The 17807-nt window shown below is 37.6% G+C and overlaps 1 protein-coding gene across 1 annotated transcript; it reads right to left on the reverse strand.

Moving 5' to 3' along the window:
• Positions 1-889: 889 nt before the first annotated feature.
• On the reverse strand, positions 890-17463 carry serinc3 (serine incorporator 3). The gene is made up of 10 exons (XM_082533169.1): positions 17238-17463; positions 12557-12718; positions 10139-10332; positions 7869-7948; positions 7619-7756; positions 7268-7437; positions 5915-6005; positions 5480-5696; positions 4835-5059; positions 890-2145 (listed from the first exon to the last, which is right to left on the reverse strand). Exons 1-10 carry the CDS (start codon positions 17274-17276, stop codon positions 2010-2012), a joined length of 1452 nt encoding a protein of 483 aa, XP_082389295.1. The 5' UTR covers positions 17277-17463; the 3' UTR covers positions 890-2009.
• Between the last annotated feature and the right edge of the window lie 344 nt (positions 17464-17807).

Below are 17807 nucleotides of genomic sequence, written 5' to 3' on the forward strand. Positions count from 1 at the left end.
TACCAACATGTACACAATAACCTAATACTCCTGTGTCCTAGACGTCACAAGAAGGTAACTATACTTTAGTTACTATAGATGAAAAGATATCTTCTTGCTGGATGCAGAAATGTTAAATTATTATTAATTTTATATAGATGCTACTCTGAAAGTGCTGCTGAGCCTGGATTTGCCTGTTTTATTAGACAGATGGTCAGAGCTGGTGTCCCCTCTCCATCATCGTGTCCATCATTGCTAATAAAAGGAGTTATTTACAACCTCTTCACATGCCATCTTCTCCATATCACCAAGGTATGAGGAAACTCATCTGTCACAATGATAAATCTCTGAAGCTTGTTTATTTGCTGGATGTCTTTCTGCACAACTGTAGCTGATCTCAGAGTGGTGAAAGAAGAGGCAGTGGCCTTGCTCTGTTAAATCAGTGCCAATCTGCCGCTGATTTAAGGTTAAGGTTACTTTACTTATACCTGTAGGTAAATTTACTTTACAGAAGAATGATAGCATTTGACATCCCTTCAGATGAAACGTAGGACTGTCGGGTGCTGCTTGTGCACACGCCCCGTCAATTTAACGTATCATCCAAATGGTTAAAAAAAGATTAAGCCATAGTTGTTATGAAAAGTGTCCATAGAGATTAAAACAGTTATCTGTACTTATTTGTACCAGGTTTTAAATGTTTATTTCTCAGAAAGATTAGTATTTTACTGGTATTGCACTGGTGTATCAAACTGATTTGAAGGAATTACTGCTCTCTGGCACACTGCAAAGCAGTAAGTTAACACTTAATAATTGAGCTTCCTGTATTGGTGCTGCTTATATTCATGGGTCTCACCAATATAAGATGAGACACTTGTAACAATCAAACGTGAAACAAAAGCACACAGAAAGCTCCAGATGTGCCTTTATTCATTTACAGCACATTGCTGAGAGTTATAACAAAGGTTCAAAGTACACAGCTTTGCCAAAAAAATTAAAAAACAGTGGTCCTTGGAAAATATTAACATTTAAACACAAAAAAGTGTGGAACCAATTATAACTTGATGACTTTCAGAATGCTTTTTTTCCTGTCTGTGGCATAGATGAGCACACTGAATCTCTGAGTCAAAGCAAAGCAAATGATTATATAGTAGGTCAGTATAATCACAAACTGCAGATGCATTACAGAGAATTCATAACTTATTAACCACACTGGGTAAATCTGGAACACAAGGCAAATGCTCAGATTTTTTATTCTCAAACATCTGTAATTATTCAGTTATGGAGTCCTTTTCTTAAAAATTTAAATCTTTTTAAAATTACAGAAACACATTCTTACAACAATAATCAAAATAAATACTAAAGATATTCTAGGCTATTCAGAGGTGTGCCTGTATCTCTTTGTTCTAAGGATATTTTTAAACCACCTGACATCTTCAGGTCTGATGGACCTGCAGGTCCGTTTACATTTGGCAGGAACTTGAGCTGATTTTGGTCATATTGCAGTTATGTCTGCGACATTCATGTACATACTCCCTAGTTATCTGATATTCTAACATTTTTCAGACATATAAGGCATATGAAGGTTGAACAGCCAACTACATCCTCTTCGTAGTGAATGCAGTTCACCCCAGCTCCACAGTAAGTCGTAGGTGTAACTCCATGATGTTGAGAATTTTTTTTTTCAACTAAGCATTCACCATAAATTGGTGTTACAGCAAAAAAAAGGAGGAAGAAGATAAAGAAAAATCTAGCTGACTTAAATCCAAAAGGTTTGCTCTAACCAGAAAATTGCCCAAGTACAAAAATACAACAATATATTGCTATTGTTAGTGATGTGACTGGTGTGAAATCACTACAGAAAAAATCTTTATCTGAAGCAACTTGTTAGGGCACTTTGGAAGCATACACAATCAACTCACTCAGAATCCATCTAAAAGTGTAAAACCTGAGTCCATCTTGACAGTAGCATTATTGACAAATTTAATGTAAAAACAGACAAAAAATAAGAGCACGCTGTGGAGACTGGCTGATCAGCTGAAATCTCGGTTGGTGAAGACCATGGGGGCCACCAGTGTCCATGTGTACAAAGCCAAACAAACCCAGCTGGAGGTGATTTTCACCCATACTGCTGGCCACTTGCTTGTTATGGTGTAGTCTGTATTAGGGCTGTCAGAACAAAAAAATGCAATAAGTATATTTATAAAAAACTGAGAAAGCTACTTTAAGAAGGAAATTCCTTAACTTGTTCAAGCAGAAATCACAAAATCTCTGCACCTCAGAAAAATAAGGTCAGCATATCAATTATACAGTAGGAAATGCCTTTGCTTGGCCTATATGGTGCCATTAAACCCCTAATGAAACATTGTGGGACCATTTACAGTTTTAACAATGAGTTATGAATTTCCTAATATAAATAAAAGCACAATGGACTGACAGCTGCACAGAAAACTAGATCATAATCAAAAAAAGAGTTCAAAACAAAAGATGAAACATATTTTTCAGTAGCGATGATTATACTGATCTTGTAATGACCGTAAACAGGGAGCTAAAATTAATAAAAAAATGGATGGACATAAATAAATTATCATTAAATATAAATAAAACTAAAGCAATGTTTTTTGGTAATTTAAAATATAATGTAGAATTACCAATTATCATTGAAGGTGTACCAATTGATAATGTGAGTGAAAACAAATTTTTGGGAGTCGTAATTGATAATAAAATTTCATGGAAACCCCACGTCAGACACATAAAAACCAAAATTTCCAGAAGCCTCGCAGTTTTGAACAAAGTGAAACAATTCCTTGATGCACTTCGTACTCTGTACTGTACCCTGGTTCTTCCATATCTTATCTTCCATAACTAATCCATTAGTCACAGTACAGAAACAAGCACTGCGTATTATTCACAAGGCTGGTTATCTAGATCATACTCACAAATTCTTTCTTCAGGCAAAGTTACTTAAATTCCAGGATCTGGTTAATTACAATACATCCATAATTTTGTATAAAGCTTTTACTAAACTTTTACCGGCAAATTTACAAACTAGATTTGAAATTCGAGAAAAGGTTTATAATGTGAGAGGCTTTGGAGAATTCAAATTACCCAGAACTCGAACAACCCGTAAAGGCTTTTGTGTGTCTGTATGTGGTGTGAAAATCTGGAACAGTCTGAGTTTACAATTGAAACAATGCAAAAATATTCATAGATTTAAATTTCTCTACAAACAGTTGGTCTGGTCACAGTATACTCAATGATGCTTTTAGTGTGCTCTGTAATGTCTGTCCTCTTACCATTGCTGGTATGGATTCCAAAAAAAAAAAAAAAAAAGTGTGCGTATGTATGTACATATATGTACATGTGTGTGTAGATATATATGTATGTATATGTATGTGTGTTTGTTACTTGTAGTTATTACTGCCTGTTACCTGTGGTAATGCAATTTATAATTTATATATTCTGTATTCAGTTATGAAGGCTCTAATTGTTGTTTGCGAGCTGCCGTTTAGATGCTTGTATGTGCCCGGGGCTGTTGATGGGTCTGTATGCAATGATGGGCGTAGCTGCGGGAAGTTTGTTTTTTTGTTGATGAGTGAGTATAGGGGTGGGATTTAAGTTTTCTTCATCCCACTCCTTTTTCAGGCAATTTTTGTTTTTTGTTTTGTGCATTTTATGTTCAATATAGGTATTTGTTGTGCCTGAAAATGAACAAATAAATGAAATGAAATGAATATGCAAATTCAGTAGACCATTGTTGTCCTCATTCTTCTTGGTACTACTTGACCGAATAATACCAGCCGCAGACACCAATAAAGGGCAATTCTGGATATTTAAACCATTTTCTGGGTTATGTTAGTGCCAGACTGTGACTCTCATGGTCAACCATAACATTTGTGTCATATCACGTCTCCCTCTGACACAAAAATAATTGGATGTGTTTTGGTTTATAACCTATTTTGAATGCATTGCTTCATATAGCATTTATCCCTTCTGTTGTTTAGTTTCTGTCAGTCTGGTTCATGCATCTGAATGGATACAATTGCATGAAACAGTGTTTGCCACACTTAAATGTTTCACATCATCAAACAAATGTAAATATTTGACAATAATATGCAGTTTTTTCAATAAAGGTTTTAAAATAAAGATCCAAGGAAATTCAGGAGAACTGAGAATCAAAGTAATTGACATATTTCAGTGTGGAAAAGGTTATGAAGCCATTTTTAAGGCTGTGGGACTCCAGTGAACCACAGTGAAGCTTCCCAGGAGTGGCTGTCTGTTTAAAGTTACCCCAAGGATGCAGCGACAACTCATCCAAGAGCTCACAAAAGACCCCCAGAATGCTTTTGTGAGCTCTTGAAAAAAAAATTGAAAAGAAGAAGAATGCTTGGACACTGCTAGCACACAAACGCAATGCAGAGGATGAAGCATCACCAAATATGTTTCCAAAACAGCTTCCTTCCAAAACCCTCCAATGTGGCTGAATTACAACAGTTCAGCAAAGATGTACAGGCCAAAATTCTTCCCCAGCGCTGTAAAAGACTCATTTCCAGTTATTGCAAACACTTGATTGCAGTTGTTGCTGCTAATGGTCCCAACCAGTTATCAGGTTTAGGGGGCAATTACTTTTTCACACAGGGCCATCATTTTAATTTGTCTGATGCTCTGAAACATTTAAGTCTGACAAACATACCAAAAAATAGCAAATCAGGAAGGGGGCAAACACTTTTTCACACACTGTATAAAAAGGAAATGAAATAAACTACCATTCACATATATATATTGTAGGATTATTGACCACCCAAACACTTCAAACTACACTTTAGGTGTTGTGCTAAAAGAGAAGGGAGCCACTGACCTGTACCAGTTAGTGAGGGTCATCATGATGTAAAGTGAGGCCAAGAAAAGCATGAAATGAAAAAAGGAGTAGCTGTACTGGACCATGTCCCGCTCATTGTCCTCCACCCGTCTGGGCCCTGTCGACTCCTCTGACAGTTCTGTGCTGCCCCCCTCAGCGAGGATGACTGAATCTTTGGATGCCATAGTTAGCTTGTTAACCTGGCTGTTGCTGGATGAACGAATGCTGGAATCAAAACAGAGATGAATGAACTGACCAAAAAGAAAGAAAAGCAAGTATTAGGATCACAGTATGAAAAAACAACAGACACAAACACAGTTCACATTAACAAGGAAGGCTTAGAAATGGTCAACCCTTCACCAGGTGAGGAACCATAACTAGTAATTACAGCAGTACTCTACACCAATAACAGCACAGTGTTGAAATTTTTAAGCCAAAGACTAGAAAAGTCTTTGGCTTATGATGGAGGAAACTGGCTACAGAGATCAAAATCATTTTTTGCATCAGTCTGTAAGCATGTTTTTTTTAATGCTCATTAACACTGCAGTCTACAGTAAAAAGAGGTCAAACAGACGGGTTCTTATATAGCGCTTTTCTACTCTAACAAAGCACTCAAAGCGCTTTACACAACATTTACAATGTTACCTGGAATACAGGATGCACAAGATAAATATAATGAGGCCCACAACGCTCTGAGCATCCCACCACTGCAGGTATGGAGATGTAAAGGCAGGTTTTTCTGTCCCAGTGATTGTGGTAATCATTGCCATGGTGGCTGTCTGGTTCTCGGTCTCTGTAGGGCCCGGGGTCGGGGCTGCGATCTGCTGGAAGATACTCAACAGGCTGGGGTTGCATTCCCGGTCTGAGATCAGCAAAACAAACAATAACAATATTAATTAAAAAATACTTTAAAAAACAATTTGAACAAAATAACCCAAAGCTTTTCTAAAAAGCAATAAATCTTAAGGTTATGAGACAAAAAGATCTTTTATTTGAAATGAATGGAGAAGAACATAAATATATGCAGATAAAGGAGTGTTTGAGTCTATTGAAATTCCCAGACAATATAAACAGTCTCACCAGGCTCATTGGTCATGGCAGACCAGGTTAGAAACATAGTGTACAAGGTGATGAAAGAAGACTGTAGTAGTCCTGAATGAGGTTGAGACTCCTGCAAATACACAGATAAGGTTTATCAGTGCCAAGTATTTACTTCCCACAGGTTTGAACTGAAACTGTACATATGTATTATAGAAAAAGAAGTCATAATCCTGTGTTTACTGTTTAAGCACTCCAAACACAAAAATTAACCTTTGTTTATTATTTAGAAAATATCTAGATGGTTAAAAAAGGCCAGCAACAGTGGGAATGTTTGTGGGTAGCTTGGGAAAACCATCCATCCATCCATCTTCATCCGCTTTATCCGGGGCCGGGTCGCGGGGGCAGCAGCCTAAGCTTGGGCAAACCTGTTCTGCTAAACTCTAACATGAAAGGTTTTTTTCCTGATAACTTTTTACTGTCTGTACTTTCTACTTCTTACATTTTCAAAACAGGCTTGTTACTTTTGGTTTAACGCATTTGAAGGAAGCTATCATTTCACATCACTGGCCTTAACACATCAATTTTAAGCCTAAACAGTAAAAAATGAAAGGTAATCATGTTCGTGCATTAATCACCAGGGGATATCGCATAAAAGAGAACAAAGAGGCGCAGTCGTGTGCCATAGTGGGCAGTTTAAGTGGGTTGTGTTTTCTTTTTTTTGAGCAGCAGGTCAGCTGATCACAGTACATTGAGTGAATTGTGCTTTTTGTCACCATCTGTAAAACTGATTTTAGGGTTCCCTGCCCGCTGAATCTCACCTTAACCCCTGACTGTACTCATGTTTCTGTTTTGAGGCAAAGAAAATACAGCTATTTTTTCATTTTCCTTCTTTTTCGAGTTTTTCTTGTTCTAATTGATTAATTCAACCTGAGTACATTTATTAGAATTAAAATTTAGACTTAAATAATGTTTTTATTCCCATCTGATATTATTTTATTATTGCATTAACACGGTTCAGTTAGTTTTGCACAAAAATAGCTGGTAGAAATGTTATCAATAGAGCTATGTTTACTTTTCAATATTATCTCCTATAGCAAAACTAAACCAAGCTGCTACAAAACACAGTCATAATGTTTTGAAATAACAGAATTATGAGAGAGATATCCAACCATTTTCAGGTTTATTCTGTCTTTCCGTTTTACACTGTCAAACTCAGCAAAGGGGCCTTAGCATCAATTCCATGTAGATGCTACTATAGATGCTCATCATGACATGATGCTAGTAGCACAAACATTTGCAAACACAAAGCAGAATCTTCAGTGCTTAGAATAGTGTGTCTTGTTTTTTGTTTTCTGTTTATCTGTGCATCGCAGACATGCCGTGTATTCACACCTGGACTTTTGGCAGGACTGAGACAACAGAGGCAACTATGCAGAGCAACATGTTGAAGCTGATGAAGAATTTGTTGATGAAGCATTCATTGGGTTTCGTGTAGAAGACAAAGAACAGCACAACAGCTGTTAATGACAGGATGTAGTTCAGGATCGTGACAGCCAGTAGAGCTAAAAATACAAGGTAGAAACAGTTCAAAGCTGAAACCAAAAAACTGATTTGAAAGTAGATTTGTGAAATCTATGTGTGCTACATGTACGCTTTTTAAAAAAAAATTTCAGAGTAAGTGCTCGCTTATGTAACAGTATTTAGAAGATGAATACAGCATGTAACTGGGCCAGAGTCACTGACCTGCATACCAGCCTCTGGAGTTGCCATTCTCCATCTTGTCAACCCAGGACTCATTCCAGGAGTGGGCAAAGTCCACCAGCAGCACCAGTTGAATCAGAATGAAAAAGAAGGCTCCACCAGAGCCTATGACAAACCATACTGCGACAACACAAATACACAAGTAATTGAACTACTCGTCTTTCATACAAACTAACAAATCTGTGTGTAAAAGAGATCTGAGTTATCAAGGATTTTAAATACAAATTCTTACTGTAGGTGAAAGGCTCTTCAGGGATGTAAAAGGCACCAACTGTAATTGCCACCAAGGCAGCAAACTTAAAGAACCAAAATCTGAAACAAATTGTTACTGTCATAAGTCTCAGGAAAACTGTCTCAATCAAATATCTCATCTGCTTTCACAGTGGCTTGCAAAAGTATTCGGCCCCCTGAATTTTCCCACATTTTGTCACATTACAGCCACAAACATGAATCAATTTTATTGGAATTCCACGTGAAAGACCAACACAAAGTGGTGCACACGTGAGAAGAGGAACGAAAATCATACATGATTCCAAACATTTTTTACACATAACTGCAAAGTGGGGTGTGCGTAATTATTCAGCCCCCTTTGGTCTGAGTGCAGTCAGTTGCCCATAGACGTTGCCTGATGAGTGCTAATGACTAAATAGAGTGCACCTGTGTGTAATCTAATGTCAGTACAAATACAGCTGTTCTGTGACGGCCTCAGAGGTTGTCTAAGAGCAACAACACCATGAAGTCCAAAGAACACACCAGACAGGTCAGGGATAAAGTTACTGAGAAATTTAAAGCAGGCTTAGGCTACAAAAAGATTTCCCAAGCCTTGAACATCCCACGGAGCACTGTTCAAGCCATCATTCAGAAATGGAAGGAGTATGGCACAACTGTAAACCTACCAAGACAAGGCCGTCCACCTAAACTCTCAGGCCGAACAAGGAGAGCGCTGATCAGAAATGCAGCCAAGAGGCCCATGGTGACTCTGGACGAGCTGCAGAGATCTACAGCTCAGGTGGGGGAATCTGTCCACAGGACAACTATTAGTCGTGCACTGCACAACGTTGGCCTTTATGGAAGAGTGGCAAGAAGAAAGCCATTGTCAGAAAAACATAAGAAGTCCCGTTTGCAGTTTGCCACAAGCCATGTGGGGGACACAGCAAACATGTGGAAGAATGTGCTCTGGTCAGATGAGACCAAAATGGAACTTAGTGGCTAAAATGCAAAACGCTGCACATCACTCTGAACACACCATCCCCACTGTCAGATATGGTGGTGGCAGCATCACACTCTGGGGGTGCTTCTCTTCAGCAGGGACAGGGAAGCTGGTCAGAGTTGATGGGAAGATGGATGGAGCCAAATACAGGGCAACCTTGGAAGAAAACCTCTTGGAGTCTGCAAAAGACTTGAGACTGGGGCGGAGGTTCCCCTTCCAGCATCAACAACCCTAAACATAAAGCGAGGGCAACAATGGAGTGGTTTAAAACAAAACATATCCATGTGTTAGACTGGCCCAGTCAAAGTCCAGATCTAAATCCAATCGAGAATCTGTGGCAAGATCTGAAAACTGCTGTTCACAAACGCTGTCCATCTAATCTGACTGAGCTGGAGCTGTTTTGCAAAGAAGAATGGGCAAAGATTTCAGTCTGTAGATGTGCAAAGTTGGTAGAGACAGACCCTAAAAGACTGGCAGCTGTAACTGCAGCAAAAGCTGGTTCTACAAAGTATTGACTCAGGGGCTGAATAATTACGCACACCCACTTTTCAGTTATTTATTTGTAAAACATGTTTGGAATCATGTATGATTTTCGTTCCACTTCTCACGTGTGCACCACTTTGTGTTGGTCTTTCACGTGGAATTCCAATAAAATTGATTCATGTTTGTGGCTGTAATGTGACAAAATGTGGAAAAGTTCAAGGGGCTGAATACTTTTGCAAGCCACTGTATATCCAGAGTCCAATCAGTTACCCTGAAAGGTCCAAACACACTTTGATTTTGATATGAATGTGCATCACACATGTATTTATTTAATACTTATTTAGTGACTTTATTAGAATTTATTACTATTACTTTTTTTTATGTTATGCTGACCTTACACTTAAACTTGAAAGACACACTGCTGGTGAGACCAAAATAAAACCAAATAAGACCTTTACAGCCAAATACGATAATGGACATTATATATGTGCTAGAATGACATTGGACAGCTATGATAAATATTTATTGTTGCATTTTTAAAACTTTGTAAACTAAAAAACAAAGGTCTTCTGCTAAAACACATCTTGTATAATTTACATTTTACAACCTCACAGTGTTAAAGAGCCAAGGTGGACTAGAGTGCAAACACAGTGAAGGCCTGGAAATGCGATATTTAAATGCAAATGATCTATGGCTGCTTTGTTTATGTACCTGCTATGGTTTAAAAAAGTCTAAAACTGAACCTTAGGATTGGTAGGACTGTGCTGGTAAAAATATTTACATCTTGCTAGCTTTACTGCAGTACTTACCCATTGTGGATAGCAGCACGTGGATCTCTGCTGTTCTTTATGTTTATCATGAGAACGGAGAACCCCAAGAACCACATACTCATTCCAAAGCATACACGGTAAACTGCTTGGTACCCCACAAACATCTCACACTTGACATCCGCCTGTAGACCACGGACAGACGAACCTGCCCCATCCTCACAAAAGCCTGGGATCTACAGAAAATCAGAGAAAGACCCTTGTTTTCTGTACATCCAGACGAGATTTTTATATGCATATGAGGCTTTTAAGAGAGTGTAAAGAACAGCCACCTTTGAAATACGTTTCTAGTTAGACACAATGTTTTCTAAGATTTTTAATACTAAATACAATAACCTGAATTTTATCAGAATTTAGTAGAAGAAAATTACAGGTCAAATGTATGTCATGTTTTCTAATAATACTGCCTCAAGCACGTATAAAAAAGTATTGGTCCTAGCACAGAACCCTGTGGAACTCCATTACTAACTTTGTTATGTGAAGAAGGCACCCTGTTTACTTGAACAAACTGTAATCTATTAGATATACATGGTTCAAAGCAGTTCAGTGTATTTCCTTCAAATCCAATAGTGTGGTCCATGCTGTCTCGTATAATCTTATAGTCAACAATACTGATTTAGCAGGACAGGTACAAAGAGTCCACTGTCTGAGGCCATAAGAAGTACGGGTACACCACCTGAACTTTTCTTAGCTGATTATGATTTCAAAATTTCTAAAGTACGTTTTGCAGATTCTGATTTGTTAAGAAGTATAACTAATGAAAACAACAAGAACCTTTTTCTAATCTGAGCTTTATATCATTTCCACTTTCCTTCTAATGATCTCTCCTCACTGAAATGACATGCTGATGGCACGGTGAAAGTAATTATTAAAGTTAGTTCAAAGAGATCAATTAGAGAGAAGCCATCTAAATAAATATCACCAGTTGCTGTACTTAGCTCCTGTAGGAAGGATGTTACTGTTTTTTTTTTCACCAATGATTCAAATTTTATTTGTTCTCGCAACCAGAGCTAAACTCAACAGGAAGCTTTATTGCCGTAATTCAGGGAACAAAGTTCAAAAATTGAGACTAGGTAGAAACTAGGAACAAACTAAGCACTAGGAAAGAAACATAGCTCGAAGGGAACAAATGACAACAACATGACAAAGAACAGAGAGACAATATATACGCAGCAGGGAATTTTGTGTTTTGATATATATTTGATACATCCTCATGATATTGTTGTTACTAGTTCAGCATAAGTCAAGATTGCATGTGAACAATCAGATTGTTATGATGTCAAAGCTTTGTGACTTGGAGAAAAACCTGCTGATGTCTACTCCGAGTTAGGGCTATGGTGTTAGGGTTGTGATGATCGAGCTTCTTTTACAGTCAGAAGTAAATAAAGAAAAGTCTCTAGTCCAGTCTCAGGTCTTTAGCAGCAATAATGTAATAGGTTTTCTACAAGATTTTATCTGTCTCTGACATTGATAAGGAGAAAATTTGGCTCTTTCATCTTTATGAAATTGCTTTAGTACACTGAGGTTTGTAGACATCTGTTTACGCACAGCACTCTTGATGGAGATGGTTTGAGGCCTGGACTTGTGCTGACATGCGGTTTGGCTTTCATCAAAATTATCATCATCTCCACTTTAATCCTAACTTTTTACTAGCAGTAAATAAGGTGTAAAGTACTATTATTATTATAGTTATTATTATTATTGACTATTTATTTTCCAAAACACCATAAGCTAAAAAAAATGCTCAGAATTAAATAGAAATAAAAAATGCAATTAAAGAAAGTAAATACTGTGTGGAGCCTGCGGCTTAATTTGACCCAACACGGGAAACCTCACCCGGACACGGAAAGGAGTGACAGATTGATATTTAATTTAATTGCTTCGGTTTATACATATTCAAGTTTTCCTTATCTTAAATGATTTTACCTTTCATTAAAATAGCTTCTGTTATTGCTGGATGTCATCACTTATCACATATTCTAATTTCTTGGTACTATTTCTTGGGAGCTATGAATCTGGATTGGACTGTGTTATCTGGGGCTGACATGTCATCTGCTCCTTGACTTCCACTTGTTTTCTTCTTTTTCTTTTTTCATATGAACTTTGATTACAAACTTTACTTGAATCACAGTTAATGTCTCAGAGGAAACAACATTGTTATGTCAGCATCACTTTTTATTTCTCCATTTTTAAACAATTGTCAACGATTGTTTTAAACGAGAAACAAATTGTGCTGATGCACGTGTTATAAATCTCATGGTGGCTTTGCATGAATGCTCATTTTTTGCATCAGTTATGCACCAGTTTCAACCATTATAATTTCATTTTAACTTTAAATAATAGACATTTACATTCACAATAAAGTTTATATCTTATGGTATTTTTATGGTCAACTCCTACCCTTTTGAGCTGCCGATCCACACCCGGTGACAGCATGATGCAGGCAACGATGGTGCCTATCAGCATTATAAAGGCATAGATGATCCTGGTCACCGTGGAGTTTCTGATGCTCGGACAGCAGCTACACATCAGGCACGTAGCACTGCTGCACAGGCACGGCACCTGGAGGATCAATAAAAAAATCCCACTTGAAGCAAAAGTGGAACATCCAGGGATATGTGTAAGGAAAGATGAAAGCGATCAATGTGAGAACACAACATATACATGTTCTTAATCAAACATTTACTGCATAATATAAAGATGCACTTTACTAAACCTTTGGATTTTTGTTTTTTAAATTCCAGTACTGACAACAAGCACACACAACACATTTTAGTAACTTAGAAAAATATTTCAATCATTTATTTTAGATTTTCAACTATTCAACTGCCAGTATAGACTGATCTTGATGTTTGTACTGTTATGCTGTACACAGTCTACTGTAACGTCTCATTGAGTAACACTGAATGACTCAGCACAGCACTGGCAATTAGAGACAATGACATTCAGAGAAAAACTACTTTGCACTGAGAGCACTCTGTATTTTGACCACTGTGCCATCTGATATGTTGTGTCATAAAGTGACTACTTTATTGCCATCAGGCTTGAGGACATATGAAGCAGATTGGCTTGTGTGGTTCTGAGACTTTAAACAAATTATCCCTCGTTAAGTTTTTTTTCTGCAGGTTAAAAAGTTGTCACAAGTTTGCTTATTACTGGACATTTCCTTCACTCTTATTGTGAAAATTACTTAGTTAATCCTAATGAGTTTGCAGCAGTCCTTCCCATGTCCTGTTTTCCCCTGCCTGAATATAATTAACGATGAAAGCTTTTATTGGCAGCTGCTGTCATGGAGAAACTTGTATGTATCTCTTTTCTGGAACTGCAAATAAAGCAGAAGCACTGAGTGTTTCCAGCTGTTGCAAACTGACAGAGTAAAGTATTCTGCAGTAAACTGGACTAACTGACACATGGAACCTGAGGCCTCATTGTCTCATTTTTTCTGTAAGTTAAATGTGTGATTTCTAAGATAATGAGTAAATCAATATTCTTAGTTTGCTAGGCAAGACGAGGAGTGAGCTGTCGGGGGAAAGCTGGTGTTTGGTAACTAATACATACTGTTACGTTTCGGTGTCGTCAGTGTTTTGTTTTTTGCGTGACTGTCATGTATTTCCTGCTTTACTTTGAAAGTCTGTGTTATCTTAGTGTTTCCTTGTCTCGTCAGGTCTAATTTGCCCCAGCTGTGTTTCCCTCCTGTGGTCCATTCCCTGATTGCTCCTTCTATGTATTTAAGCCTTGTGTTTCAGTATGTCATGGTCGCGATCTCCCCCGTGTTGTAAATAAATAGTTTGTTGTAAATAGTTGTGAATGGGTTTGTCAATGCTTTCGTTATGGGATATTTTCGTTTTGGGATTTTGGTGGAGAGCCTTCGTGGTTTTATTTTCCTTATTTCTGTTTTTCTACGTTGCACCCCGGTTGCCTAGGCCGGGGTGTAACAATACATAAATGAATTTGCTTGCACATGAGTGAGCTTGAATGTTAATTAAAAGTACTATAGTTCAAACACTACCTTGGCTTCTCTGACTGTACTGAACAGAAGGATATTAAGACTTCTAGCTGGTACTTAAAGATGAGCCACTTAAACCTGTTTATATGAGAAACAGATAAAAGTCATTGGGCCTGCCTAGTCACTAACTAATGTTACAGTTACTGTTCATTTAATATGAACATAATATTATAAGAACAACAGGCTGGGCTCTTCTTCTTATGATTATCAAATATTTGCAAACGGTAACATGTTTCTGTCTCTCTCCACACATGTATGGATAGTAACACAAATTTTAAAAATATTGGCAAGCACCAGTGGTACCCCGCAGCCTCCTGGTAGATGCACCTATAGTATTGATTTGAAAGTCCTCGGTGACTTCCTTCTTAAGTTATCGCATTCACAAACTTGAGTGTCTATGCTGCCCGCCTGCCTGGCAATATCTGAAGCTGTTATAGCTGCAAAGGGTGGGCCGACATCTTCATATATCAAATCTATTTCAAGATATAAATTTATTGAAAAATGTCTATTGACCCACTTCCAGCATGTTTTTCCACACTTTGGAATCTGAAGTTAGGTCTCAAAAAATATTAAAGACAAAAGCCTGAAGTTTTAAATACCCCTTCCTACCATGACATTGAATCAGAACCTGCAATGTTGAACAGACACATGAAAAATGTTTGAGTACTGGCTAGTTAAAATATGACAAAAAGGAATTCAAGCAGTCCTGTAAAGCCCCTTATTTAAGCAGAGGCTAATAAAAAAAATTTCTGAATGGTATATTGTTGTATGTTGTATTTATTGTGGTCAAAGTTAAAGTAAACTTTATTGTCATCTGTGCTATATACAGTATATAGAGAGACGAGACAACGAGGCTCCAGTTCCATTCAGTGCAAAAGACAAACAATAAATATAAGAAGAGTAAGAAACAAATATACACTTTAAGATTAAGGTAAAAGGTATACACAAATAGAATACTTGTTAGCATAAAATTCTTAATCACAAATGAAATGAAATGAAAGAAAATGCTACTTCAATCAACTTTCATGCTGGATGGAACAAATATGACAAGTTGTACCACAATAGCATATCAGTAGGGATCAGGCAACCAGCATGCTGACTGCCAGAATAGATGCTGCAAATATATATTATATTATATGTATATATGTATTTATTTAATTTCTTTTTTGATGCACAATTAACGCACAGAGGAATTCACGCACAGTATGTGACTTTGGCCACTTTCGTAGTTCAGGATGTCTGCAAGTGACGCAGCAGTAACAATATGTATGGTGAGCAGAAAGTGATAAAGAAAAGAGACTTTTGAATGGCAAGTTCAAAAAGCTTTGTCAAATGGTCCCCTTGACAAGACCAGTTTTTTTATTTGTATTAAGATACATAATTTGTAGAAAGATAAAATGGAGGAAGCAAATGTGGTTTACTCACTGGAAACTACTGGACCACAGTTACCTTGTGGTAAAGGCACATTCATTTGGACCACAGTGGGAACATGCTTTAAATGTTGTGAGGACAGAGGAGACGCACTTTGCCAACATGTGCGCCAATAACTTTATGCAAGTGGTCTATTCTACCTCTTGAATTAAAGACACTGCATGCCCTCTATGGGCATGCAGTGTCTTTAAGGCTTTCCTGGAGAATATTCATTATACATTCAATATACATTAACAGTTAGAGCTACAGAATCATGTGTGATGTTGTATCAAACTATAGTATGGTAATATGTGTACCTAAATGTATCAAAATTTCAGTATTCACTTTCATTTAATGAGCTATCAGTTGCAGTAAAACCCCCAGGAAAGACTGTTAAAACTGGGGCAGCTATTTAAGAAAGGCAGCATGTGGTGTTTGTGGTCAGACCCAGCAGGCCTGTGGGCAGGAATTTGTCACAGCGACTCCTCCTCTAATATATACTTTAGCTACATTGATTCTACAGCTTTGAAAATATGCCACGAGAATATTTGTTTAGCGTTATGTAAAATATATATTGCTACTCCAAAGTTTCTAAGTCTAGTTTGGCTAGACTTAGAATGTGCCCACAGGCCTGCCCACATGACACATGATTGTGGGAAGCAGTAATATAATGCAAGTAGTACATGCTAACCTTTATATGTATATGTATGTTAGTGTCTTTACTTAGAAATATAACTGGACTAAACTGATAAAGTTTTGGTGTAGTAAAAACAAAACAAACAATCACAGCCTGACATTGTCAGACAGCATATGTATTAATTTACAGTAAACCACTGCCTGGACTCTTATATACACTAATACCAGACGTAGAGTCAAGTGATAACGATACTTGGTAGATAGTCAACAAGTATGCCAGCCAGACAAGGTCAGCTTAGTTCTTCTGCAGACTGGCCTTGACAATGTCTGCCAGAAAACCTACAGCCTGAAAATGGTTGGCCATGCCTCATCATGATCTCAACCATAAATAAACCCAGACAGAAAACATACTGTTAATACCGTTTTTTCTAGTTTTACTTGTGTCTGTCTTTTTGTATAAATGAAGTTGTTAAATTGACAGATAATACAGCTCTGTGAAAAACTGAATGCTTTATTACAAGATATATTTGTGGTATTTGCTCTAGTCCTAATTGCGTATCCATGTAGTGCTATTCCTCTCTTGCCTTATATAAAAAGATACTGTTTTCATTCTCTACGTTTCATCTACTGACATTTCTAAATACGACGCATGTTGTGTTCTTATTATAATGTAACAAAGCGCAAACTAATCCAGTTAATCACATGCCAGCAGATGACCAAGTGCGTTGGGATTAACTATCTGTTGTGCCGTATATTTGAACTGCTCCTCACGCGGCAGCTACTTCAGGGGGATTCTCAGATTTCTGCAGATAAAATCTAAATCCAGCGTAGCTGAAACGTTACCGAAACCATAACTGTTTTAACAAACCTGGGCGAGATCACAGAACACAACGGGAATTAATATAGCAGCTAACTGAGTGTGTCCATGTTCTTTAGCACTAGCCTACTACCTGTCTAAGCTTCAGGTTGTTACGACACCTTACATTTCTCATCACTTTAAATCAAGGTGCTTGTAAAAACCTCACTTACCCAGCTTGCAAAAGAAAATGTCCCCAGAGCAGCTCCCATGGTTGCCGGGTTTCTGAACAGAAGCGCACAGTCTGTGTTCTTCTTCCCGTTACTTCGCTTCCGTTCTTTGCTGGTGTTTTCACTGTCGAAAGAAAATAAAGCTTCTCTGTCAGGCGGTCAGGACAGAACGACAGCGCCTCGAACTACTTCAGAGCTTTGGCTGGCTGAAGTAACGCTGGGTGACGTCATGACGTTGTTGACCTGTTGCCATTTGTACAGGCTTTGGTGACGGTATGTGGACATACTAATACGTAATTAGGTTTTCTAATTGTCATTAACGGTTTATATGTTATAAAGTATTTTAACAATATTAGAACAATGATAAAGTTATTATTAGTTAGTGGTAAAGTCTACTAGTGTTAGTGGTTTACTGTTTATTGTTTCTTCAGTCATAAGTCATACATACTCAATTTCATTTACACATAAAAGAAGCGCTTTCTATATTAATTTATTTAGGATTTGAAAAGCCTGTGTCCTTTTTACAGGTCTTTCATTCTTTCATTTCAGCCCTTCTCTTGTATGTTGTATCAC

The sequence above is a fragment of the Aulonocara stuartgranti genome (assembly GCF_965226115.1).
Source record: "Aulonocara stuartgranti genome assembly, chromosome: 5".
Classification (NCBI taxonomy): domain Eukaryota; kingdom Metazoa; phylum Chordata; class Actinopteri; order Cichliformes; family Cichlidae; genus Aulonocara; species Aulonocara stuartgranti.

What these genes read in the sequence shown, in the direction of transcription:
- serinc3 (XM_082533169.1), bottom strand. Translation starts at nt 17,276, where the DNA reads ATGGGAGCTGCTCTGGGGACATTTTCTTTTGCAAGCTGG. An exon ending in CATTTTCTTTTGCAAGCTGG is followed by an intron (nt 12,719 to 17,237) that starts GTAAGTGAGGTT and finishes TTGATCCTCCAG; the next exon opens with GTGCCGTGCCTGTGCAGCAG. An exon ending in CGTGCTGCTATCCACAATGG is followed by an intron (nt 7,949 to 10,138) that starts GTAAGTACTGCA and finishes AATTTGTTTCAG; the next exon opens with ATTTTGGTTCTTTAAGTTTG.